The sequence below is a fragment of the Globicephala melas genome, chromosome 6 (genome assembly GCF_963455315.2).
Source record: "Globicephala melas chromosome 6, mGloMel1.2, whole genome shotgun sequence".
In the NCBI taxonomy this organism is placed as follows: Eukaryota; Metazoa; Chordata; class Mammalia; order Artiodactyla; family Delphinidae; genus Globicephala; species Globicephala melas.
The window spans coordinates 51,172,944-51,199,980 of record NC_083319.1 but is presented as its reverse complement, the minus strand read 5'-3'; the positions used below and the strand labels follow the sequence as shown (position 1 = coordinate 51,199,980).

General features: G+C 40.1%; 1 protein-coding gene across 2 annotated transcripts in view; it reads left to right on the top strand.

Annotated features, from left to right (window-relative positions):
* The window catches only part of PGM5 (phosphoglucomutase 5), a 194,054-nt gene that overhangs the window by 6,361 nt on the left and 160,656 nt on the right, over positions 1-27,037 (top strand). The window contains exons 2-3 of one of the 2 annotated variants that reach the window (XM_030877055.3): positions 18,425-18,587; positions 25,461-25,607. In XM_030877055.3, coding sequence (XP_030732915.1) covers positions 18,425-18,587; positions 25,461-25,607 — 310 coding nt within the window. The remainder of the gene's footprint in view (positions 1-18,424; positions 18,588-25,460; positions 25,608-27,037) is intronic. The other variant, XM_060299977.2, reaches the window with a different exon arrangement.

Below are 27,037 nucleotides of genomic sequence, written 5' to 3'. Positions count from 1 at the left end.
GTTTGGTCCCAAAGACAAGGAACATATATTTGGAAGAGAAGCAGAGTGGGATATGGTGGTGGGTGGCCAGTAGTGATGAAAGAAGAAGGAAGCAAGAGAGGGAAACATGTACTGTAACACTAAGGCTTCTTTCCTGGGATGGATCTGGAAATCTGGGCGTGGCTAGCTCCAGGTCCTATCTCTAGAAGGCAAAAGAAGTGGGTGATGATTGCTCTGTATTTTCTATGGGTGTTCACAACAGAATAGGTGAATGGAATGGGCTACTATGGCCCAGATGTTAGGAAGGGCTGGTTTGTAATATATTAGAAAACCCTAAAGAGCCTCCCATAACTTTATCTTGCTTCCCTTCCCAAATCCTCATCCCTGAATTGTGGAGATGGAAAATCTATTATCTGAGCAAATAGCAAATTTTAGGGAGCCCTTGGTTCCACCCTTCTCCTTGTTTGGGTCTGTTCATTCTTGACTCTTTTAGCCTCAAGTCCTCATTCACTTTTTTATGAGGAAGTAAAAGGAGTGGGAGAGGTTTTGAGAACAGCTGGGCCCTCCCAGTTGCTGGGGTGTGTTATTTTAAGCTTTGTTTAATGTGTCCAGAGACCCAGATGGCATTTTTAACTAAGCTGCTTTATTAAATCTTGTGATAAAATATAATGATGTTTATTGAAAAGACAGATACCCATCAGCAACATTATGTCTGAAACCTGCCCTAAGAATTTTTTATAAAACATCTGTTCCCTTTGTGAACTCTGGAAGTTTGCTAGTTTCTGTACAGCCTTGAGGAATAGAAGTTGGAACCTATTTGGGGGGAATCTAAGGAGAGGTATTGGCTTTACCAACCTTACCCTTCATCTTTTGGGCTCTGGCCACTCTTCTGTTAGACAACAGTGACATGAATGGACACTGTAATAGGATTATTTGGGAATAATAGGCAGCAGAAACAAAAAAAAAGGTCTGAATTTCCCAGGGATTTTTAAATTGAAGGTAAAAAGCTAGGGCTGCAATGTCCTTTGTTAGCCTACAGCCTTGACAGCTAATTGCAAACACTCAAGATTTGGCCAGTATGCCTTTACTGTTTATACTTGCATAGCCAAAGGGAAAGTTTTCGGTTCTTTCATCTGACTTGACTCGCATTACTTATGAATAAGAGGATATCTGGGGTATACACAAGACTTGTTAAAATCCACATTTTCTGAGCCTTTCAATACCTTTCATCTCCTGCATTGTTAGTGACGTCAAATTTTGGAGTAATGCCTGTATTTGTTTGAAGAAAAAAAATTTTTAGGAACACTGAATCCCCAAAGAAATTCTTTTTCTTGGCATAAAGTCACAGACAATTTTCTTTCCCTTTCCAAGTCTCTACTAATAGATGCTTTGTACAAATAGAATACTTACTGCCTTTCTATTGTTTTCCTCTAATAAGAGTCTGGTTTGGTAGCTAGGGATATGTAGTTTTATATTTAGACATTTATAATAAAAAATAGAAAAGAATTTGAAATCATAGGACCAGAGTTTATCCTGCTTGACAAAAGACCTCACAGAATACTAGGAGGAGAGTTTTACAGCAGATGGTTAATATCTACAATATATGAAAAGCTTTCCCAAATCAATAAGAAAATTCAAACAGTTTAAAAGAAATATTGTCAGCAGCAACCACAAATGCATGAAAAGGTGATCAACCTCATTAGTAACCAAAGAAATACAAATAAAAACAATCCATTAATTTGAAAAAAATGGAAAATACTCAGAGCTGGCATAGGTGTTGGAAAATTGTCATGTTTGTACACTGTTGGTGGAAGTTAAATTGATACAACTTTTTGATCAGGCAATTTGGCAGTATGTATCTAAATTAATAGAGTACTTGTCCAATAATCTAAGAATCCTTTACTCTAAGAATATATCCTATAAATTTTCTAATACAAAGGTAGAAACATTTATGTACAAGAATACTCACTGCAGCATTTTGCTAAAGAAAAACTTGGAGGGACTTCCCTGGTGGTCCAGTGGTTAAGACTTCACGCTTCCAATGCAGGGGGTGTGGGTTCAATTCCTGGTCTGGGGAACTAAGATCCCACATGCTGCTCAGCTCGGGCCACCCCCCCCAAAAAAAAAAAACTTAAAAAAAAAAACAGCTTTATTAAAAAAAAAAACTTGGAAACAATTTATATGTTCAGCAGTAGAGAACAGGTACATAATTTATGACACAACCACACTAGGAATGCATTAATATCCATAAGTGAAGGAGGTGGATCTATATGTGACATGAGAAAGATGTGGATGATAGTTTGTTAAAGTGAAACAAAGCAATTAGTACAGGGTCATGTGTAGCATGATCCCACTTTTGTGTATATAATTAGGCATAGAAAATAGGGTTGGAGGAACATAGTCCAGACAGTTAACAGTGAATATATCTGGGGTATGTGGGTGTGTTTGGTGGGGGAGGGGAATCCTTTCCCTTTCTACTCATATACTTCTCTTTATTAAGTAATTACACATGTATACATGCCTTGCTTTCATAATTAAACACATCACTAGAGAGTAGTTAAGAAAAAAAGGAGAAGCTCTGAATTTGAATCATTATACTATCATTTGCAACGTGTATGACTGTGGGGAAGTCACCTAGTTTCTGGGGTTTGTTTCCTTGTTTATAAAAATAGGCACTGTCGTAATACTTGCCTCCCACATCTTCCAGGGGTTTGGGGAGGATTGAATGAGGTAATGGATTATTGTCAATTATTTTATTGTTTCACATAGCACCACTATTACCAAACTATTTTTCTCTGATTAAAATAAAAGGACATGTGCATATATGCTTTTTATTCTCAGTAGCCTTACTGATCGAAGGCGCCCGTCGATGTGGTGATCACAGTTGCTTTAGTAAGACTTTCGGCATTTCTGCAGGCTGCTGGCTAAGGCTTGGGTGGCGACTGCTGAAGTCATGATACTCTCCCCTCTCCCAGCATGAATGCTCACACACACACACACACACATACACTCACTCATGCACACACAAACACACATGTGTGCACACCCTGTCACGGTACTTGAGGTGGCAGCAGCTGCTCTGGCGTAGACTTTAACTCAACATAAAGGACTTCTTTTTGCGTGGTCTGTGCATTATTTCCTATTATGAATCAGCTGAGTCAATGCCATGCTTTTCAATCTTAAACCTTTCTGAGGCTCAGGCTACGTTAGGAGCAGACCCACCCTTCTATACCTGCTCCACTGCCCCAACTGAGGCCAGATCTTAATCTGCTCATTTCATGCGGATTTTCAAGCCTAATGGACTGGGCCATGTGAGGGATTACTGAGAGGAACAGACGAAGCAGAGGCTAAGAGACTCCACGCTCATCTGCTGCGTAGTCTGAAAATGCACAGCTGCAAGCTCTAGCGATGCTTTAAAGCATTTTGTCAGGATGTTTGTCAGGGTGCCTGTTCCTACAGCCCTGCTGAATGTTTGGTTAGGAGGCATAATCTTTTTTTGGACAGGATCTCCCAAATGTAAAGTGACAGATGCTAACGTGGAATATAATACAGAAGACCTAGCTTTGCTGTCATAAATAACAGTAAATTGTTTAATCTTGCTGAGTTGTAAATCTATGATTGCCAGAGGTCTTTAGTTCACTGGAACATAGTATAAGGGTTGGTGGCATTTAGCAAATGGACAGTAATTATTTCCCAACCAGACAGATATTGGTCTGATGGAATTTATTTAAAGATCCACATATATGTATTTTAATTTACTGTGACAACTACTCAGGAAAAAACACATAGCTATAAAGAGAGACTGAGATTTTTCCGGGAAAAAATTCACACACACATATAGAGAGGAATACGTATATGAATCTCTATATATGTATTCTATCTATAAAAGAGCCAAAGATAGTCAGTTTTTTCTTTTGGGATTTTATGTGTGTGTGTGTGTGTGTGTGTGTGTGTGTGTGTATATTGTCTACTTATAAAGGTTCCAGATGGAAAGTGTTCTTAAGCATTTAGATAGTTTATCAAATAACATATGTGTGTACACATGTGCCCAGGACACCCCCTCCCCGAAGATACATCTTCTTCCCTGGATATATTCAAAAGGAGAGTAGAGCAGAGTCCCAGGTGACAGAAGTATCTGAAGACAGAACAGAGTTGAAGGAGGTGACTATATGTTCCCAAATGACCTATGTTTCTATGATAATAAATAGAACTTGTGCTGGAGTTGGATGGACCAATAGTAAGAAATATAAGTAGTATAAATCCTGCATTCCAGGCAGGATCTTGTACGGACAGCTCTCTGCTGTGAGCTCAGTAACGTGAGTAAGTTAGCAGTCTGGCATGGGACATACCAGTGGACGGTGCAAGTCAGAGGCATAAATGGGGCAATGAAAATAGGAAGATCCGGGCCAAGATGAGGATACAGACATGAGGTCCTGTCACTAATCACCATGGACTTCAGCAGTTTCTTAATGAGCAGTTCTGGTGGTTAAAGAAGAAAGAAGACATTGCACTTACGTAGGTGTGTTACAACTAATTTTCTATTTAATTGGTGGCAAGCTACTTTGAGTTAAATTTATTCCATAGGATTAAATTAGATAGTTTTAGTTTCACATATAAAAACATTTTTAGTTTCACATATAAAAACTTAGGTAAAAGAACACTTTTATATTGGTCCGTAAACCATGGTACATTTAAATAATGGAAGACTATACAGCCACTAAAATCATGTTGTGGAAAAATAGTCAGTGACAGAGAAAGATAGACTCCACGGAAGGGGTAGATATGTTAAGTGAAAGATGTAGACTACACGACAATCCCTTTTGTAAAAATATAAATATGTAAATGAGAGAGAGGGAGATATCCCAAGACACATAGACAAAGGTTAGACACTGAAATGTTTACTGTGGTCACTTTTAGGTTTACAGATGAGTTTTACTTTCTTCTTGCTTATGAGTACTTTCTAAATGTCATACATATACTATATATACATATATTTGTCATATATATAAAAGTCGTATATATATTTGTAATTAGAAAACCATTGCAGGTTGGTGAAACAACAAATGCATTCAACTACTATGAATTAGAAATTCATAATTAAGAATCAAGAAATGACACCAGCAAGGAAGGCAAGGGAAATATATCAAAGATTTATTGGGTGTCAGATGCTGAACTGGAGCTTGGCTGTGTTACTTTCTTTCACCCTCTATCTTTTAGGTAATAAAACTGAAATACAGAGGGTTCAGGATCTTGTCCAAAGTCATATAGCCGGCAGGTGGCAAGTCCATTTTTGCATCATTTCCCGTTGAATGCCAAAATCTCAGCTTATCTCAGGGCACTCAGGCCTGCTTTCTTGACCCAGATGGATCCAATAGTTCTTATCCTGGTACCTGGTTGGGTTGATCACCTCATAAAATGGCAGCAGATAGAGCCCTTTCTTCTTTCAGTGAGCCGAGTTCTATATCTTAAGGTAAAGATTTCAGTATCTTCCAAGCACTGAATTACCAGTAGGAACATAAGTTCCAATTTCATTGTCCCCATTCTGCACCCAAGAAAAGCTAGAGTACCTGATCTTCTCAGTGAGAACCTTGAGAATTGGTGGGCTGATTGAGGAATAGAACTTGGGCCAAACTTCCAGATGCCTGTGACTTTTCTGCACCTGTTCAGATGTTGGGAATCAAATGTGAAATACAGCTTGGTTTGGTTCTAATGAACTCTCGTCTCACCCTCCAGCCCCTGGGTATGTGTGTCAAGGCTTCCAGGGGAACACGCATCTGAGGATGAGCTCGGTTGCTCCCATCCGGTCTCCGTGTAACGAAACGTATAACTGCACAATTATCCATGTGCAAATGGAGAAGTCCCTTGATGTTTGGATAACTACATCCATGTCTTGAGTTTGTTATTTCTCAAAATTCCACTTAGCCATCTCCTGCTTACTCATGCGCAGCAGTGATCAGGGGCTGGCACTCCTCTCTGACAGCAGGGATGAGAGACTGAAGCCTGGCCATCCACAGCAGCGTGGCTCTGGGTTTCCTTCATGGCTTTTGTTTTTTGTTTAACCAAGAAGATGAGAAACAGGCATCTTTGTGTTTATGGCTTTCCATGCACTTTGTAGGTGGACACGGTGGTGGCTGTGTGGTCCTGTACAGCACTCTGTCTGTGAAACATCAAGGAAGTTTCTGTTTAGTGCCCTTTTTACTCTCTCTGAGTCACTTTGGGAATGACAGGGATGTGACGCAGTGACCAGAGGTTATTGAAGAATGTCATGCTTACTTTTTCTTTTCTCTCTGTGGGACTCTTTTTTTTAATGACTTACTTAAAGTTAAAAGGAAACCAGAAAGTGGAAATCTTATTTAAGTGATTTCACACATGAAAACAATCCTGCTTTCTTTAGTTGTTATGTTACTGGGGAAAAATCATTTGGTATCAAAATTCCACGTCTACCCTGAGATTCTAGCCTGAGCGTTTAAGTTGTATATTGCTGCTCTCTGGGACTTGAATCTGAGCTAATTAGAAACTGAACTCTACTAAATCTAAGTTAGAAGAGTAGTTGTTAGTGTTCTGAAAAGAGGGAGCCATCAGAAATAAAATCATTAACAAAATTCGTTGTATACGGCACGTGGTGTAAAGTATGGATGTGCTGGGAGAAAGCTTCATGAAATAAAATTTTCTCTATTTCAGGACACTGGTCTGTGGTATGTGGAAGGGCATATCGATTCCTGAGGCACTTGCTGTGCCCACTCATGGGTGGAGTAAATGGTGATGCAATCTAGGTGAGGCGTAAGAGTTGGTGGAAGACGCCGGCATCTAGTTAGAAGAATAAACTCAGAGGGATTATAAGTAACTGCACTGAGGGAAATGATTGATGGTAATTGCACATGGCTAGCTGCTACATCCTCCCTTTCCCTAGCATTCAGCAGTCATGACTGGATAAGAACAAGTTAATGCTGGGTCTGTGTATCTGGGTGTCTGGGGAAGTGTGTGCCTCACGTATGCGTCTGCAGGCGCTGGTGTGACAGTGTTCTCATGGCTACCTGTGGATCCTGGTATCTGTCTGTATCTGTGTGCCTTCTGTGTGTGTGTGTAAGCCACACTGGACTGGGGTCTACTTTGCCCCCCTTTCCTAGTGGGAACTGAAGGACATGTTTCTCAGTAGCAGTAAAGCCCACCCAGGTTGGTGCACCATCTGCAGGGCTGGGTGGGGTTTCCTTTCCTCCAGTCAAAGACAGACTGTATGGTATGGGTGTGACAGTTCCTCCAGTGCCCCTTTGGGAGGGTCAGCGAGGGAGCAGCAGAGTGCCATGGCTCAGACCTCCCCAGCCTGTGGTCTGGGTTTCACTCAGGAAGAGAAGTCAGATGTTGCCTGCTTCAATGCTGTAAACAAAACCAAAGCCAATGATGTAAGTAGACCATCTTTTTCTTGCAAGGTAGCAGTCTGCAACATTGGCAGAGAATAGTACTTCTAAGACTTTTTCAGAAAGGGAAATGGTAGTTTAAGGGTTATTTAAGGTCTAAAATTGAATTTTAAATGTTGGGGGAGGGGAAGGGGCTTGGGGAAGGCAATAGCATGATTTGGGTCATGTTGAATTTCATGAAGAGTTTATATAATCTCATCTTACATGAATTTTCATGACCCTGAACCCTCTCAACTTTGCAGATGAAGACAAGGTGCCTCAGACAAGTGACACAATTTGCCTTAGGTCAGGGGTGGAGCAAAGACTCATATCTAGATCTTTTAACTTTAAGTTGCCGTTGCTTTTTCTTTATACAACAGGGCTTCCAAAGGTTATGTTTCTTTGATCAATTACTAGATCTTGAAAGTCATAGCTTTTCTGATGACATTTGCCTTGGGCTAATTAGGAGAGGGAGAATTTACAGAAGAGGAGAAAACAGACACACAGAGAGGGTAATGTGAACACAGAGGTGGAGTTTGGACTGAGGGCTGGTCTCTGCTGGGGGCATATAGGGCCCTCAGCGGTGGCCGCAGCCAGGTCAGCCTTGATGAGTGGAGGTCCATGTGCTGAGCCCACGCTTGATCTCCCTCCCTGCAGCCGTTGGCCACCCTGTTCACGAGCCCATTGGGCAATGACAGGAGTGGCTGGGGAAAGAGTCAGACTGGTTTGACAGAGCTGGTCCTTCTAGCCACTTGATTATTTAAATCCTCCTTTGCTGAGGTCACTTTTTGGTGAGCATTCCCCCGGGGCACAAATATCTTCACGATTTTCCATTTCTTATCTTAGAAGCCTCATCACCCGCTCTCCTGCATCCCCTCCAGCAGTTGTCTCCTCTCAGAAGTCCCTCAACTAGAGTTATATACAGTGTCCAGCATTACCTCATTTTTTTTGGTATTGGTGGGTTAATGAGCAGATCCACAGAGCAAAAACTTCCAGATAACTAGAATTTAATCTCCTATTAATCCTCCACTGACAACTAAAATGTTTCAGGTTGAAATTTTATTCAAGTGTATTTTCCCACTTTAATGTTAAACAGAGAAGATATTACCTTTTTAAAAAATTCAAATTTAATAAGATAAACTGTATCTATAATCTCTCCTATTTAACAAATAAACCGTACATATTTATTTCTGTATGTTTCTAAGTGCTAGCCCCAAAGTGTACATAATTGTAAATTGTTGTAATAGCTTAAAAGTTATTTAGATATCTGCATTTTGACTTAGCATTGTCTGTGTTCCCTCTCTACTACTTAAGAAAGTGTAAGTTGTTATAGCAAATAAACTTGAATATTTAAATGTTTTAACAAAACTTAAATGTTTTGTTATAGCAAAAAAACTTGATTTTCTTTAACATCTTTATTGGAGTATAATTACTTTACAATGGTGTATTAGTTTCTGCTTTATATGAAAGTGAAACAGCTATACGCGTACATATATCCCCATATCTCCTCCCTCCCTCCCATCCTCCTTATCCCACCCCTCTAGGTGGTTTCAGAGTCCTGAGCTGATCACCCTGTGCTATGCGGCTGCTTCCAACTAGCTATTTATTTTACGTTTGGTAGTGTATATATGTCCATGCCACTCTCTCACTTCATCCCAATTTACATTCCCCCTCCCCACGTCCTCAAGTCCCTTCTCTACGTCGTCTTCCTTATTCCTGTCCTGCCCCTAGTTTCTTCAGAACCATTTTCTTTTTCAGATTCCATATATATGTGTTAGCATACAGTATTTGTTTTTCTCTTTCTGACTCATTTCACTCTGTATGACAGACTCTAGGTCCATCCAGCTCACTACAAATAACTCAATTTCGTTTCTTTTTATGGCTGAGTAATATTCCATTGTATATATGTGTCACATCTTCTTTATCCATTCATCTGTCGATGGACACTTAGGTTGCTTCCATGTCCTGGCTATTGTAAGTAGGGCTGCAATCAACATTGTGGTACATGACTCTTTTTGAATTATGGCTTTCTCAGGGTATATGCCCAGTAGTGGGATTGCTGGGTCATATGGTAGTTCTAGTTTTAGTTTCTTAAGGAACCTCCATACTGTTCTCCACAGTGGCTGTATCAATTTACATTCCCACCAACAGTGCAAGAGGGTTCCCTTTTCTCCACACCCTCTCCAGCATTTATTGTTTCTAGAGTTTTTGATGATGGCCATTCTGACAGTGTGAGGTGACACCTCATTGTACCTTTGATTTGCATTTCTCTAATGGTTAGTGATGTTGAGCATTCTTTCATGTGTTTGTTGGCAATCTGTATATCTTCTTTGGAGAAATGTCTATTTAGGTCTTCTGCCCATTTCTGGATTGGGTTGTCTGTTTTTTTGATATTGAGCTGCATGAGCTGCTTATATATTTTGGAGATTAATCCTTTGACAGTTGCTTCATTTGCAAATATTTTCTCCCATTCTGAGGGTTGTCTTTTTGTCTTGTTTATGGTTTCCTTTGCTATGCAAAAGCTTTTAAGTTTCATTAGGTCCCATTTGTTTATTTTTCTTTTTATTTCCATTTCTCTAGGAGGTGGGTCAAAAAGGATCTTGCTGTGATTTATGTCATAGAGTGTTCTGCCTGTGTTTTCCTCTAAGAGTTTTATAGTGTCTGGCCTTACATTTAGGTCTTTAATCCACTTTGAGTTGATTTTTCTGTATGGTGTTAGGGAGTGTTCTAATTTCATTCTTTTACATGTAGCTGTCCAGTTTTCCCAGCACCACTATTGAAGAGTCTGTCTTTTCTCCATTGTATATCCTTGCCTCCTTTGTCATAGATTAGTTGACCATAGGTGCATGGATTTATCTCTGGGCTTTCTATCCTGTTCCATTGATCTATATTTCTGTTTTTGTGCCAGTGCCACACTGTCTTGATTACTGTAGCTTTGTAGTATAGTCTGAAATCAGGGAGCCTGATTCCTCCAGCTCCATTTTTCTTTCTGTAGTTTGCTTTGGCTATTCGGGGTCTTTTGTGTTTCCATACAAATTGTGAAATTTTTTGTTCTGGTTCTGTGAAAAATGCCAGTGGTAGTTTGATAGGGATTGCATTGAATCTGTAGATTGCTTTGGGCAGTATAGTCATTTTCACAGTGTTGATTCTTCCAATCCAAGAACATGGTATATCTCTCCATCTGTTTGTTACATGTTTAATTTCTTTCATCAATGTCTTACAGTTTTCTGCATACAGGTCTTTTGTCTCCTTAGGTAGGTTTACCCCTAGATATTTTATTCTTTTTGCTGCAGTGGTAAATGGAAGTGCTTCCTTAATTTCTCTTTCACATTTTTCATCATTAGGGTATAGGAATGCAAGAGATTTCTGTGCATTAATTTTGTATCCTGCTACTTTACCAAATTCATCGATTAGCTCTAGTAGTTTTCTGATAGCATCTTTAGGATTCTCTACGTATAGTACCATGTCATCTGCAAACAGTGACAGCTTTACTTCTTCTTTTCTGATTTGGATTCCTTTTATTTCTTTTTCTTCTCTGACTGCTGTGGCTAAAACTTCCAAAACTATGTTAAATAAGAGTGGTGAGAGTGGACAACCTTGTCTCGTTCCTGATTTTAGTGGAAATGGTTTCAGTTTTTCACCATTGAGAATGATGTTGGCTGTGGGTTTGTCATATATGGCCTTTATTATGTTGAGGTAAGTTCCCTCTATGCCTATGTTCTGGAGGTTTTTTTTTTTGGCAGTACTTGGGCCTCTCAATGTTGTGGCCTCTCCCGTTGCAGAGCACAGGCTCTGGACGCGCAAGCTCAGTGGCCATGGCTCACGGGCCCAGCCACTCTGCGGCATGTGGGATCTTCCCAGACGGGGGCACGAATCTGTGCCCCCTGCATCGGCAGGCAGACTCTCAACCACTGCGCCACCAGGGAAACCTGTTGGAAGATTTTTAATCACAGTCTCAATTTCAGCGCTTGTGATTGGTCTGTTTATATTTTCTATTTCTTCCTGGTTCAGTCTCAGAACATTGTGCTTTTCTAAGAATTTGTCCATTTCTTACAGGTTGTCCATTTTATTGGCATATAGTTGCTTGTAGTAATCTCTCATGATCCTTTGTATTTCTGCAGTGTCAGTTGTTACTTCTCCTTTTTCATTTCTAATTCTATTGATTTGAGTCTTCTCCCGTTTTTTCTTGATGTGTCTGGCTAATGGTTTATCAATTTTGTTTATCTTCTGAAAGAACCAGCTTTTTGTTTTACTGATCTTTGCTATTGTTCCTTTATTTCTTTTTCATTTATTTCTGATCTGATTTTTATGATTTCTCCTTCTGCTAACTTTGGGGGTTTTTTGTTCTTCTTTCTCTAATTGCTTTAGGTGCAAGGTTAGGTTGTTTGAGATGTTTCTTGTTTCTTGAGGTAGGATTGTATTGCTATAAACTTCCCTCTTAAAACTGCTTTTGCTGCATCCCATAGGTTTTGGGTCATCGTGATTTCATTGTCATTTGTTTCTAGGTATTTTTTGATTTCCTCTTTGATTTCTTCAGTGATCTCTTGGTTATTATGTAGTGTATTGTTTAGCCTCCATGTGTTTGTACTTTTTACAGATTTTTTCCTGTAATTGATATCTAGTCTCATAGCATTGTGGTAGGAAAGATACTTGATATGATTTCAGTTTTCTTAAGTTAATCAAGGCTTGATTTGTTATCCAAGATATGATCTATCCTGGAGAATGTTCCATGAGCACTTGAGAGGAAAATGTAATCTGTTATTCTGGATGGAATGTCCTTTAAATATCAATTAAGTCCATCTTGTTTAGTGTATCATTTAAAGCTTGTGTTTCCTTATTTATTTTCATTTTGGATGGTCTGTCCATTGGTGAAAGTAGGGTGTTAAAGTCCCCTACTATGATTGAGTAACTGTAGATTTCCCCTTTTATGGCTGTTAGCATTTGCCTTATATATTGAGGTGCTCCTATGTTGGGTGCATAAATAATTACAATTGTTATATCTTCTTCTTGGATTGATCCCTTAATCATTATGTATTGTCCTTCTTTGTCTCTTGTAATATTTATTTTAAAGTCTATTTTGTCTGATATGAGAATTGCTACTCTAGCTTTCTTTTGATTTCCATTTGCATGGAATATCTTTTTCCATCCCCTCACTTTCAGTGTGTATGTGTCCCTAGGTCTGAAATGGGTCTCTTGTAGACAGTATATATATGGGTCTTCTTGTTGTATCCATTCAGGCAGTCTATGTCTTTTGGTTGGAGCATTTAATCCATTTACATTTAAGGTAGTTATCGATATGTATGTTCCTATTACCATTTTCTTAATTGTTTTGGGTTTGTTTTTGTAGTTCTTTTCCTTCTCTTGTGTTTCCTGCTAGAGAAGCTGGTACAGCTGTACAGCTGGTTCGGTGGTGCTGAATTCTCTCAGCTTTTGCTTGTCTGTAAAGGTTTTAATTTCTCCATCAAATCTGAATGAGATCCCTGCTGGGTAGAGTAATCTTGGTTGTAGTTTTTTCCCTTTCATCACTTTAAATATGTCCTGCCGCTCCCTTCTGGCTTGCAGAGTTTCTGTTGAAAGATCAGCTGTTAACCTTATGGGGATTCCCTTGTATGTTATTTTTCCCTTGCTGCTTTTAATATTTTTTCTTTGTATTTAATTTTTGATAGTTTGATTAATATGTGTCTTGGTGTGTTTCGCCTTGGATTTATCCTGTATGGGACTCTCTGCACTTCCTGGACTTGATTGACTTTTTCCTTTCCCATATTAGGAAAGTTTTGAACTATAATCCTTCAAATATTTTCTCAGTCCTTTTCTTTTTCTCTCCTTCTTCTGGAACCCCTATAATTCGAATGTTGGTGCATTTAATGTTGTCCCAGAGGTCTCTGGGACTGTCCTCAATTCTTTTCATTCTTTTTTCTTTATTCTGCTCTGCGGTAGTTATTTCCACTATTTTATCTTCCAGGTCACTTATCCGTTCTTCTGCCTCAGTTATTCTGCTATTGATTCCTTCTAGGGAATTTTTAATTTCATTTATTTTGTTGTACATCATTGTTTGTTTGCGTTTTAGTTCTTCTAGGTCCTTGTTAAACGTTTCTTGTATTTTCTCCATTCTATTTCCAAAATTTTGGATCATCTTTACCATCATTACTCTGAATTCTTTTTCAGGTAGACTGTCTATTTCCTCTTCATTTGTTTGGTCTGCTGGGGTTTTACCCTTCTCCTTCATCTGCTGTGTGTTTCTCTGTCTTCTCATTTTGCTTAACTTACTGTGTTTGGGGTCTCCTTTTTGCAGGCTGCAGGTTCGTAGTTCCCGTTGTTTTTCGTGTCTGCCCCCAGTGGCTAAGGTTGGTTCAGTGGGTTATGTAGGTTTCCTGGTGGAAGGGACTGGTGCCTGTGTTGTGGTGGATGAGGCTGGATCTTGTCTTTCTGGTGGGCAGGACCATGTCCGGTGGTGTGTTTTGGGGTGTCTGTTACCTTATTATGATTTTAGGCAGCCTCTCTGCTAATGGGTGGGGGTGTGTTCCTGTCTTGCTAATTGTTTGGCTGTGGGTGTCCAGCACTGTAGCTTGCTGGTCATTGAGTGGAGCTGGGTCTTAGCATTGAGATGGTGATCTCTGGGAGAGCTTTTGCCATTTGATATTATGTGGAGCCAGGAGGTCTGTGGTGGACCAATGTCCTGAACTCGGCTCTCCCACCTCAGAAGCTCAGCCCTGACACCCGGCCGGAGCATGAAGACCCTGTCAGTCACATGGCTTTTGGGAAGTCAGGTCTTCTTCCATCATTCAGTAGGTGTTCTGGTGTTCTACATGTAGATGTATTTCTGATGTATTTGTGGGGAGGAAGGTGATCTCCATGTCTTACTCCTCCTCCAGGAGAGTTAAAGGTCTCCTCGGCAATTTTTATTCCCTTAAAAACAATAGAAAATTATTTCTCACTCACGTAATAGTCCAATGGGGATTTTGCTGGTGAACAAAGACTCTTGCCCATCCTGTGAGTTAGGCACCCAGGTTCTTTTCATCTTCTTGCTCTGGCATCTCCTGGAGCTGTGTGGTCACCTGTGTTGAGTCTGTGGAAGGGGAAATAAGCAGTGAGGAGAAGACGTGTCTACTCCTTAACAGCCTTAGCCCAGAAGGAACACACGTTACTTCTTTCTCATTCTCATAGTAGTTTATCACTCATTGCGAGAACTGGTCATGTGGCCACACCTAGATGCAAGGGTGGTCTGGAAAGTGTAGCCCCCGGCTGGGCAGCTGCTGCCCAGCAACAGTCCTGCCCTGTGAAAGGGGAGCATAACTTTCTGTGGTCTGCCACAGGTGCTCGGTCTTCATAATAATCCTTTTAGATGGCTGAAGAATATTCCATAAGTTGATACATCGCACTTTATTTTACAGGTTCTTCATTATTAGTCATTTATAATGATTTAAAAAAATTTTTTTACCTCTAATGAATACCACTATAGGAAGTGTCTACACATAATGCCTTTTTCCCCTTTAAAGATTATTTCTTTAAGAATAATCCTGAAAAACGGGAGAGAGAGAAAATTATGAACAAAAGTTACAAATATTTTTCACATTCTTGAATCTGCATGTTTACTCCTTGAGGGTAGTGACTAATTTGTATTCATTACTGTACCTGCAGGGTCTTCTACATTGCCTGTTTCATGGTAATACTCAATAAAATAAGTTGAATGACTAAATAAATTTTAACAAAAGCATGTGGAACATGATTTATCTTGGCTCTGGATAAAATATGAGTGTGATTTTTGTCCTTTGTCTTTCCCTTCTCAATCAATGGCACCACCATCCATCAAGTTATTAAAGGTAGCAGCTGTGAGTTGGCTCCTTTCCTCACTGCCCCTGTTTTAGTTATTTATTTCTGTGTAAGAAACTATGACAAAACTTAGTGGCTTAAAATAAACAAGTATTTACTATTACAGTTTCTCTGGGACAGGAGGGAGGTTGTTCTGACTCGGTCCCAGTTGCATATTGGTGGGGGCTTTGTCATATGAAGGCTTGAAGGGCTGGAGGATCTAGTGCAAGGTGGCTCACCTGCACGGCTGGCAAGTGGGTGCTGGCTGTTGGGGGGAGGCTTCAGGTCCTCTCCATTCAGGTGACTACACAGGGCTCCTTGAGTGTCCTGGTGACATGGTGGCTGCTTCCCCCAGAGTGAACAATCCAAGAGGGCAGGGCAGAAGCAGCAATGTCATTTATTGGAAGTTACACACCATCGCTTCTGCGGTGTTCTACTAATCACTCAGATCTGCCTTGTTCGCTGTGGGAGGGTCCTGCACCGAGGCATGAATGCCAGAATGCATAGAGCATTGGGGACCATCTTAGGGGCTGGCTACTATATATCTCTTCCATATTTCATTCCACCCACATGTTCTGTTCATTCTCCTTCCAAAAATATATTCAAATGTAATCACTTCTCTTCATTTCTGCTGCCTCTGGTCTAGTCCAAGATGTTGTCCACACTCAGCTCTGCCGTGAGAGCCTTCCATCTGATCTTTCTCCTTTTGCTCTTGTCAGTCTCTAATGCATTTTGCATATTGCAGCCACTCCCTCATCATTCATTCATTTTTTTCAATTAATTAATTCAACATATACTTATTGTGTACTTAGTATATGCTAAGTTTGTTTTAGATACTCAGAGTATAGCAGTGAAAAAACCAAAGTCCTTAGAACTTATATATAGTGGGAAAATAAACAAATAAAATGGAAAATATTAAGGGGTAATATGTGTAATACAGAAGACTAAACAGGATAAAGAAAATAGAGGCCAGTAGAGAAATTACGGACTTATGGGTGCCCTACTGTATAGGGCTGTCAAGGGTGCTATCTTTGATTAGTTGACGTTGAAACAGTAACCCAAAGGATGGGGTGGGGCAGGCTTATGAATACCTGGATAAGAGTGCTCTAAGGAGAGGAAAGAGCAAATGGAAAGGCACTGAGCACACTTGATGTGTGTGAGGAACAGCAAACCAGCCAGTGTGGCCGGAGCAGAGGGAGGGAGGGAAGTGGAGAATGGCAGGTGATGGCAGTCAGGTCATGTAGGGCCTGGTAGACCATGAAGACTTTGACTTTACCTGGGGTTGGTGGGAGACGAGGACAGACATTGGAATGCTTTGCTGATGTGAATGACTTGCTTTTTAATACGATCTTTTGGATTGCTCAGCCCATGATCTTTAAAAAATGTAACTGATATCAGGTCACTTCCACTGCTTAAAACCCTTCTATGGATTCCCCTTGTACTTAGAATAAAATCCAAGCTCCCGTAGCTCTTATAATTGTTACTGTTACTATTAAAATTAACACCCCGTTATTCTCTATCACCGAAACCTGCTGATTTTTTCCAATATGTACCCAACTAGTAATTACTACTACCACTACTACTGTTAGGCTTATTTGTTTATAATCTGCCTCATCCACTTGCAAATATGTGCTCTGGGGAGGTTGTGGAGAGTGTGGGTCTTTCTATACTGAATTATCGCAAGAGTGCTTTGTTTTTGGAGCTCTTGTGTTTGCCCTTTAAAGGTTTTTTTTTTTGGTCTATTTTCTCATTGTCATATCTGGTCAGTGACCTACTTCCAGCAATGCTATCGTTGGTGTCAGGGTAACTGCTGTTGAGCTGGACACGGGAGCTGGTTTTGGTTGCTGGGCTATGTCGGTACTTCTCAAACGTTAATAGACAAATGAATTATGTGGAGAAGGGGTGGGGTCTTGCTAAATACTGATTCTTATTCAGTAGGTGTGGGGTAGGGCTTGAGGTTTAACATTTCTCCCAGGCTCGCAGGTAATGCCCATGCCTCTGGTCCTTTGAGTAGCGAGGGGGTTTGATCACCAAACTTGGTTGAATACTGGAAACAACTGTGGAGCTCAGGATCCCACCCCGAGATTCCAATATAATTGGTCTGGAAGGCAGTCTTAGTACTGGACTAGACTACTAGACTACTTAGTACTAGAATTTTCTAGGCTTCACTAATGATTCTGATTTGTAGCAACATTTGAGAACCACTGGATTGGAAGACGTTGGGCCCTATTTTAAAACAAAACATATGGAGTAATGCTCTGCAGGGCTATGCTGTTTTCTTTCTTTTTAAAAAAATCAGTTTTGTAGCTATAGAGAGTCTGGCCACACTGATGGATGACCTCCAGATCTCTGCCTAGCATGGCTGGATTTCTCCAATGTCCCTAGCACGTTGCCAAAATAGGACTTCTGCCTTCAGGAGACTGGGCCTTCCCAGTGCAGTTAAAATACACTTGCAGACGATGAGGATGTAGCAGATCAGGTCCCTACTGTGTGAGCTTGTGCTGAGGCAGAGAAGGAAGCTGAAGCAGACAAGTGCTCTGTTTTTTTTTCTTGTAATTTCCAGCATGTACACGTGGGGTTTCTAAGCCAGTATAAACTAAGAACTTCTCGTGTGATTCAAGCTAACCCTTTGGTCATCGGAAGTGGGTGTTTTCTTTAATATATTAAAAAAAATTTTATTTCATATTGGAGTATAGGTGATTAACAATGTCATTTGTTGCAGGTGTACAGCAAAAGCAGGTGTTTTAAACTACTGAAAATCAATGAGGCAGATCCCATTTACAGGTTAATAACTGACTGAGATGTGGGTGTCCCAAATGGTCTTGAAGACATGGGGAAGGAAAGACAACGCCTGAGCTACCCTTCCCCCCACCCCCTTACACATGCCCCCCACCTTAACCCCACTCAGTTCTTTTTTTTTTTTTTTCTTTTTGCGGTACGTGGGCCTCTCACTGTTGTGGCCTCTCCCGTTGCGGAGCACAGGCTCTGGACGTGCAGGCTCAGCGGCCATGGCTCATGGGCCCAGCCGCTCCGCGGCATGTGGGATCTTCCCGGACCGGGGCACAAACCCATGTCCCCTGCATCGGCAGGCGGACTCTCAACCACTGTGCCACCAGGAAAGCCCCACTCAGTTCTTTTTGCCAGGTGATTAGTGTGTGCTAATAGAGCCTGGGACACTTTCTCATTGAAATGCACTTCAATCCCATGTAACTGGATTGATTTTTTTTCCTTGGCTAATCTAGATTGGTCGGCTGATTATTGGACAGAATGGCATCTTGTCGACACCTGCTGTATCCTGCATTATCAGAAAGATCAAGGCAGCTGGTGGAATCATCCTGACAGCCAGCCACTGCCCTGGAGGACCAGGGGGAGAGTTTGGAGTGAAATTTAATGTTGCCAATGGAGGTATGCGGTTCAGAATATGGCTTAATTGTCATGATTTCTTTCTTTTTATATTGTCATAGTCTTACAGTGACCCACTGATGGTGGACAAGCAAGGAAGAGAGAAAATGGCTCAGAAATTTCTAGTGAGGTGCCTGTATTAGTCAGGGTTTTCCAGAGAAGCAGAACCAATAGGACACATAGACGGGCTCCAACCTACGATGGTTTGATTTAGAGATTTTTTGACTTTACAACGGTGTAAAAGCAATATGCATTCAATAGAAACTACTCCATTTGAATTTTGAATTTTGATCTTTTCCTGGGCTAGCAATGTGTGCGTGGTATGATTCTCTCTCGTGATCCTGGGCAGGGGCAGCAAATGCAGCTCCCACCCAATCACAAGGGTAAACAGCCAGTACACTTACAGCCGTTCTGTACCCATTCAATCATTTCTGTTTTTCAGTTTCGGTAAGTATTCAATAAATTATATGAGATATTCAGCACTTTACCTTAAAGTAGGCTTTGTGATAGATGATTTTGTAGAAGTGGTGACTAACATCGGTGTCCTGAGCACTCTTAAGGTAGGCTAGGCTAAACCATGATGTTAGGTGTATTAAATGCATTTTCGACTTACGATGTTTTCAGTTTACGATGGGTTGATCGGACTATGACTCCATTGTAAGTTGAGGAAGATCTGTATAGGGATTTATTATAAGGAATTGGCTCATGTGATTATGGAGGCTGAGAAGTCCCAAGATCTTTGGTCAGCAAGCTGGAGGCCCAGGAGAGCCAATGGATGTTAGGGTTCTGATCTGAGTCCGAAGGCCTGAGAAGCAGCAGAGTGTAAGGTCCAGTCTGAGTCAGGAGGGGCCAGTGTGTCAGCTGGAAACAGTCAGGTGGAGAGTGGATTCTCCCTTTCTCAGTTTTTTGTTCTGTCCAAGCCTTCAGTGGGTTGGATGAGGCCCAGCCGCACTGGGGAGGGCAATCTGCTTTACTCAGTCTACTGATTCAAATGTTAATCTTATCCAGAAACACCCTCACAGACATACCCAGAATAACGTTTAAATGAACATCTGGGCTCTCTGTGGCCAAAGCAAGTTGACGCATAAAATTAAGCATCACGTCGCCCAGGGTGACATGATGAGGAAATGGCATAATGGGGTCTCAAACCCATTTTGGTCCTCTGTACTCCTCAGCACAGTGAAACGGTTGAATGTTGATGCTTATCTGACATGGAAGGACTCTGGATTTTAAAATTGGAACAGACCCTCAAAATCATTTAGATCATTCCTGTCATTTTATAGGTGAAGAAATCAAAGCCCTGAGAGGCTGTTTACTCAAGGTCACATGGTCAGACAGATGACTCCTTAGCATAAGTCCTACATTCTCTCTTTCCTATAGTGTTGACTTTCTCTCACTGACATGCTTAGAATTATTTCACTTTCTCTTATATTTATAGAAATTTATAGTTTAGAAGTCCTATTGGGGTGGGGTACGTGTATAGGGGTGAATTAAAAATTTTTTTGAACATATGTAAAGGCAGGAAGGATAATAAATGGATACCATGTTTCCATTACTTTGTTTTTCCATTTTGCTTAAAGGTAAATTACAGCATGAAGATATTTTGCACCCAAATATTTCTGACATCTCTTTAAAATAAAGACGTATTCCTGTATAACTGCATGATCACACCTAACAAAAATAATACTAATTCTGTAATATCATCTAAAACCTAATCTGTATTCAGAATTTTCCAAGTATCCCCCGGATGTTATTTACATCTGTTTTGTTCAAACCAAGTTTTATCCCAGAACCATGCATTTCATTTGTTTTTTTAAATTTTAATTTTATTTATTTATTTTTTAAATTAATTTTTATTGGAGTATAGCTGCTTTACAATGTTGTGTTACTTTCTGCTGTACAGCAAAGTGAATTAGTTATACGTATACATATATCCCCTCCTTTTAAGATTTCCGTCCCATTTAGGTCACCACAGAGCACTGAGTAGAGTTACCTGTGCTATGTAGTAGGTTCTCATTAGTTACCTATTTTATACATAGTAGTGTAAATATGTCAATCCCAATCTCCCAATTCATCCCACCCCCCTGCATCTGTTTTTTAAGTCTCTTAAATCTCTTTTAATCTAGAATACTGAGTCTTCGTGTATATGTGGGTGGGAGCTGAATTTTAACCAACAACTGTTGCCATTATGAAGCATTCCTGGCCCAGGCAAAATAGCACATCCTGAAGGGGAAGTACATGATTGCCCCCTCCTTGCAGCCATTTTGGACATTATCCAGAGAAAGAACATTACTCACATCGTGTTAAAAAAAACACCTTATGAGGAGCCTCATTCTTGAAAGTGTGATTCAAGAAACCCTGCTTCACTAAGAAGCACACCTAGGGCCAACATCTAGTCTTGCAGCAGCTACTGAATATTTCAGGAAAAAATATGCAGTGCGTAGGTGTTCTGCACACTGATAACACAGGCCATTTCATGAGCTCAGAAAATGGGAATTTGTAGAGCAATGTAATATATAAGTTGCCAAACTAAATTGTGTATTTAATCATTTAAATTAATGTCTGACTTCGTGTCTTGCAAGAGAATCTTAGTCATCTCTATGATAACTTGTGAGGCATAAAAGGGGAAGATATTATTTAAATAACCATTTCGTAGACCGAATTACAGGAGGTTATGAGACCTGTTCAGTCATATCCTGAATAGGGGGAGGGGGTTGAACTTATCGTTTAGCCTTTAACTCTGTTGAAAGTCCTTCCTCTTACATTTAATTCTTCATGTTTACATGTCTTGGCATCATTAATGAGACTAACATTCCTGATGGCATGGAGATATTCAGTTGGTTTCTTCCCACTTAGAGTGACTTTTACCATGTTATCCTTCATCTGAAGTTGCAGACATTCATCTCTTCTATTGGGTGTCATACAAATACATCTTATGGCATAAGTTAAAAGCGAAGTGTCTATAGAATTAGTAGGCACATCCAGGGAAATAGGACACATCTAAAGCTATGTTGCTTTTAAATTATTTAGAGGACAGGACCTTTCTGAGCATGTTTTTAAATAGCAGAGAAGGTGCTAGAGGACAAAAGGAATCAGTAATAAAAATACTGATTTTTTGGAATAATTACAGTGTGCCAAGCTTCATAGTCAGAACTTTACATACATGTTCTCATTTAATCCTCATGGTTTAAAAAACTTGCCCAGTGTCATAGAACTCATAAGCTGTGGAGCTCATTTGGAACCTAGATTCTGAGAAGTAGGTAGAACTTCTGAGTAAGGAGGCAGAGATGAGGGAAAGAAGCACTTTGAGGGTGCAGAGTGGAAGTTTTGGGAAATACTTGCCTATATCTGTTGAAAAAAAAGAAGAGGAAATGTAACTTGCTCTGATAACGGGGAAAGGATAGAGAAGGGGATAAATGGATATGTTTTCTAAAAGGTCCTCTGGGAAATTTGTTGAGGATTCCTGAGGGGTTGTGAGGACCGAGTTGAAGTTAAGCAGTCTCATTTTTCGGGGGAGCCAGTTGGTGTAATTTCACGACTGCCTTCAGTAATACATGGGGGGAGTGTGGGAATAGCAGCAATGGAGCAGATGATGGTGATGTCCCGGGATTGGGGAATGGCAGTGCGGGCATGGCAGAGCATAAGGTGGGCTGGTAGTTGTTAAGAGTGTCTGAGCTGACATCAGACTATTAGGAGTCAAACCCAGCCTCTGTCACACGAGTGATGTGACCTGTCTTAAGGTCACCTCTTCCAATTTCAGTTTCCTTATTTGGAAAATGAGGATACTAATGATTCTTACTTCATCTGCTTTTTGTGAATGCTGAATTCCACGTACGATGTGAAAGGTGGTATGTGTAAGTTTCAACAAATGTTGGCTTGTCTTATTGTACTAACAAAGGCAAGGCTCAAATGCTAGACCATAGGGTCCTTCTAGGATAAGAGACCAGTGAAATGAAATGGACCGATGGCCTGGGAGTAATCAAGTGATGTTGGGCATCAGTATAGGAATGAGGAACAGGTTCACAGGGGTACAAAGTAGGGTAGATGAAAGATTAGGAATTTGTGGGATTAAGATACTCAAATTTGATATTTTTGCAAGAAGCATATCAAAAGACAGTACTAGGACTGTACTAGGAATTGACTAAAATGAAGAGGGAAGTCACTGGAGTGGAAGATGTCAAGAACCGGGAAGATGTGAAGAGATGCAGAGGATGCTGATGGACTCAGAGGTTATCAGTGTTGCTTTTGGAAATCAGTGTGCTTTGGCAAACAAACTCAGATGGAGACTTTTAAAATGTGATGGAAACATCCCAAGAACGTAGTGTGGTGCCTGGGAGGCAGAGGGATAGACGTGTGTCATCTGGCAAGCATAAACAAATGCAAAAAGTAAATAGCACTCTACTTTTTAAGTTTTGCAAAAGAATAAAAAATGGTAAGGAGTGAAGCTGAGAAGGGCTATGTTTACTTCTTTGTGGTCTTCACTTTTCCTATGTGAGAAAACGTGGGTAAAATCTACTAGGCTCTTTTCTATCCACTGAAATGGTGCTATTGCTGTTCCTTTCCCCCCTCTCCCCCTGCTTTATTGAGATGTAATTGATATATAAAAAACCGGCACACATTTAAGGTATGCAACTTGATGAGTTTGGTCATTATTCCTTTTCATATGTTCAGTGCACCTTTTTTGGGAGACGGTAACAGTGCTATGCTCTAAGGCAGCACTGTCCAATAGAAATATATTGTGAAGCAGCTCATGCAGCTCAACATCAAAAAACAAACAAACAACCCAATCCAAAAATGGGCAGAAGACCCCAATAGACATTTCTCCAAAGAAGATATACAGATTGCCAACAAACACATGAAAGAATGCTCAACATCATTAGAGAAATGCGAATCAGAACCACAGTGAGGTATCACCTCACACCGGCCAGAATGGCCCTCATCAACAAATCTAGAAACAATAAATGCTGGAGAGGGTGTGGAAAAAAGGGAACCCTCTTGCACTGTTGGTGGGAATGTAAATTGATACAGCCACTATGGAGAACAGTATGGAGGTTCCTTAAAAAACTAAAAATAGAACTACCATACGACCCAGCAATTCCACTACTGGGCATATACCCTGAGAAAACCATAATTCAAAAAGAGTCATGTACCACAATGTTCATTGCAGCTCTATTTACAATAGCCAGGACATGGAAGCAACCTAAGTGTCCATTGACAGATGAATGGATAAAGAAGATGTGGTACATATATACAATGGAATATTACTCAGCCATAAAAAGAAATGGAATTGTTATTTGTAGTGAGCTGGATGGACCTAGAGCCTGTCATACAGAGTGAAGTAAGTCAGAAAGAGAAAAACAAATACCGCATGCTAACACATATATCTGGAATAAAAAAAAAAAGGTTCTGAAGAACCTAGGGGCAGGACAGGAATAAAGACGCAGACATAGAGAATGGACTTGAGGACACGGGGAGGTGGAAGGGTAAACTGGGATGAAGTGAGAGAGTGGCATGGACATATATACACTATCAAATGTAAAATAGATAGCTAGTGGGAAGCAGCCACATAGCTCAGGGGGATCAGCTCGGTGCTTTGTGACCACATAGAGGGGTGGGATAGGGAGTGGGGGAGGGAGACGCAAGAGGGAGGGGATATGGGGGTATATGTATATGTATAGTTGATTCAATTTGTTATAAAGCAGAAACTAACACACCATTGTAAAGCAATTATACTCCAATAAAGATGTTAAAAAAAAAAGAAAGAAATATATTGTGAGCCACATTTGTAATTAAAAATTTTCTAGTAGCTACCTAAAAAAGTAAAAAGAAGCAGGTGAAATGAATAATATATTTTATTTAACTTAATATATCCAAAATATTATCACTTCAACATGTTACTATAAAATTATTAATGTAATGTATTCTATTTTTCTATAACTCTTCAACGTTTGATGTGTATTTTGTAACTGCAGCACATGTCAGTTTGACTAGTCACATTTCAAATGTTCAAGAGCCACATGTGGCTAGCAGCTATTGAATTGGGCAGTGTAGCTCTAAGCGCTGGGATATAAAAGAAATCAAGAAATAATTTCTGTTCAGTAGAAAGTTATAGCTGGTGAGTGAGATCAATATACAAAGTTATCAATTATTTATGTTTTAGATCTTTCAATCTACTTATTTATTTGATTCCCAAACTCGTAGAAAACCTAAAGTTGCTTGCATGAAGATATAAAAATTAAAAAGAAAAGAAAAATTAAAGGAGGACAACCATTGATTTCATGTTCAGTTCATTTAAAGCCTATCACTTCACCTTAACTGTCAGCTTGACCTTGTGAGGAAGTGCATCAGATATTTTAAACCTCACTTTAAAAACTTGGGAGTCACTAGAGAGTGTGAGTTGGGGAAAATAATGTATCCTGGTCAGCTTATGCATCAAATAGGCAGCAGGTCTGGGAGTAGAAATCGTATTTTCTTTCTCTAGGTGCACTTGGGAAGCTGCAGTTAAAATCTGGAATCCCTCAGTTCTGTCAAATGCATATCCTGTTTGTGTCTCATATCCTGAATAAAGCTGATGACATAACCAGGTCTCCCTGGCAGGTGTGCGACTATTTTTAGGGAAGACATATCATTGTTTAGAAGTGGATTAAAACAAACCAACATGTGGGTTATTGGCCTACATGGAACAGGTGAGGCTGGCCACGTTTCCTCCAGAGTGGAAGGATAAGAAATATCGAGGTACATCGAACTGTGAACTGGTGACCATTGTCTAGAGCAAAAATGAATCTTTCTCCTGCTTGGTGGAGGAGGAACTAACATTTCTCTGATTTAATTTTTAAGCAGATTTATTTTCGGTGGTGCATTATTTTCAAATTTTAGGTCCTGCGCCAGATGTCGTCTCAGACAAAATCTATCAGATCAGCAAAACAATCGAGGAATACGCCATATGCCCTGATTTACGAATCGACCTGTCTCGACTAGGAAGACAAGAGTTTGACCTGGAGAACAAATTCAAACCGTTTAGAGGTAACAGAGAAACAGTATTTTGAAGAAATCAGAATAACTCCGTGGATGGGCGTGACTCTGGTTTTTTCTTCAGGGAAAAGCACACACGAAAGTGATGGAATTATCAATCTCAGGAGTGACACTTGATAAGTAGATGTAATCTGAGTGTGGTGCAGAGAGAAATAAAGGCAGCCAAGATATTTAGAACTGGCAAACTTTCCAAAACGACTTTCCAAACTCTCTATCATTTTTGGCATAGGGAACATTTCATGGCTGACTCTTTTACAGTGTTCCAGGAACAGGCTGTGGAGCCAAAACGTGTCTTTGCTTTTCTAAGCAATTAAGGTGAACATACCGAAATACTTTAGATAATTAAGAAGAGACCTTAAAAGGTAGTGGGGTTATTAAAATTTCCCATGGAAGGTAGGCATTTCTTTTCCAAGCCAGAACCACGCAGTTCATGTTGATTCAATGCACAATTGATGATCACCTGCTCCACATTACACTCCGTGTTAGGAGATTTTACAAAGGAATTTACAAAGTACCAAATGGATTTAGGAAAATGGTTCAAGAATTGAAAAACTGGGATGAAGCTGTCAAAAAATATTATCCTGTACTATAGAATGAATAAAGCCTCTAAGTCCTCCATTATAACCTTTCAATTTGTAGATTAATATTGAACCATATAACAACATTAATGCCATGGATATGCATATCATTTTTTCACCCTTTATATTATCCTGTTGTTTCTTTCCTAGAAGGCATATAAGTAGCAATAAAACTAACAATTTTTTACTCCTTCAGTGCCCCTATAAGCTTAAATCCAGTTTGTGTTAAGATGGTATCCTTATTTTACAAGTAATTTAATTTAGTTTAGTTATTTTACAAGTAATTTAATTTAGTTAATTTAGTTACCTGGCTCATGGCCACATGGTATTTTAGGGACAGAAAAGAGCTTGAAATGGACTGTTTGGAGTCACAGTGTTGGGCCAACTCTACCACATTTGACTTGGAAGATTTTGAGTCAATTGCTTGCTTAGCTAGTGAGCAGAAATTAATTGAAAACCATGTGATATTTATTGGAAGCAACAGTTCCTGATTTTACTAATCTAGTTGAGAGTTTGCACACACACACACACACACACACACGCTTGCACAATCGCTTGACAACTAAAAGCAAGGGATATATTATTTATTTATTTTCAAATTTTATTTATGTATATATGTATGTATGTATATGTCTATGTTGAGTCTTTGTTGTTGCACGCAGGCTTTCTCTAGTTGTGGCGAGCGGGGGCTACTCTTCCTTGCGGTGCGCAGGCTTCTCATTGCGGTGGCTGCTCTTGTTGCAGAGCACGGGCTCTAGGTGCACGGGCTTCAGTAGTTGTGGCACAGGGCTCATTAGTTGTGGCTTGCGGGTTCTAGAGTGCAGGCTCAGTAGTTGTGGCGCA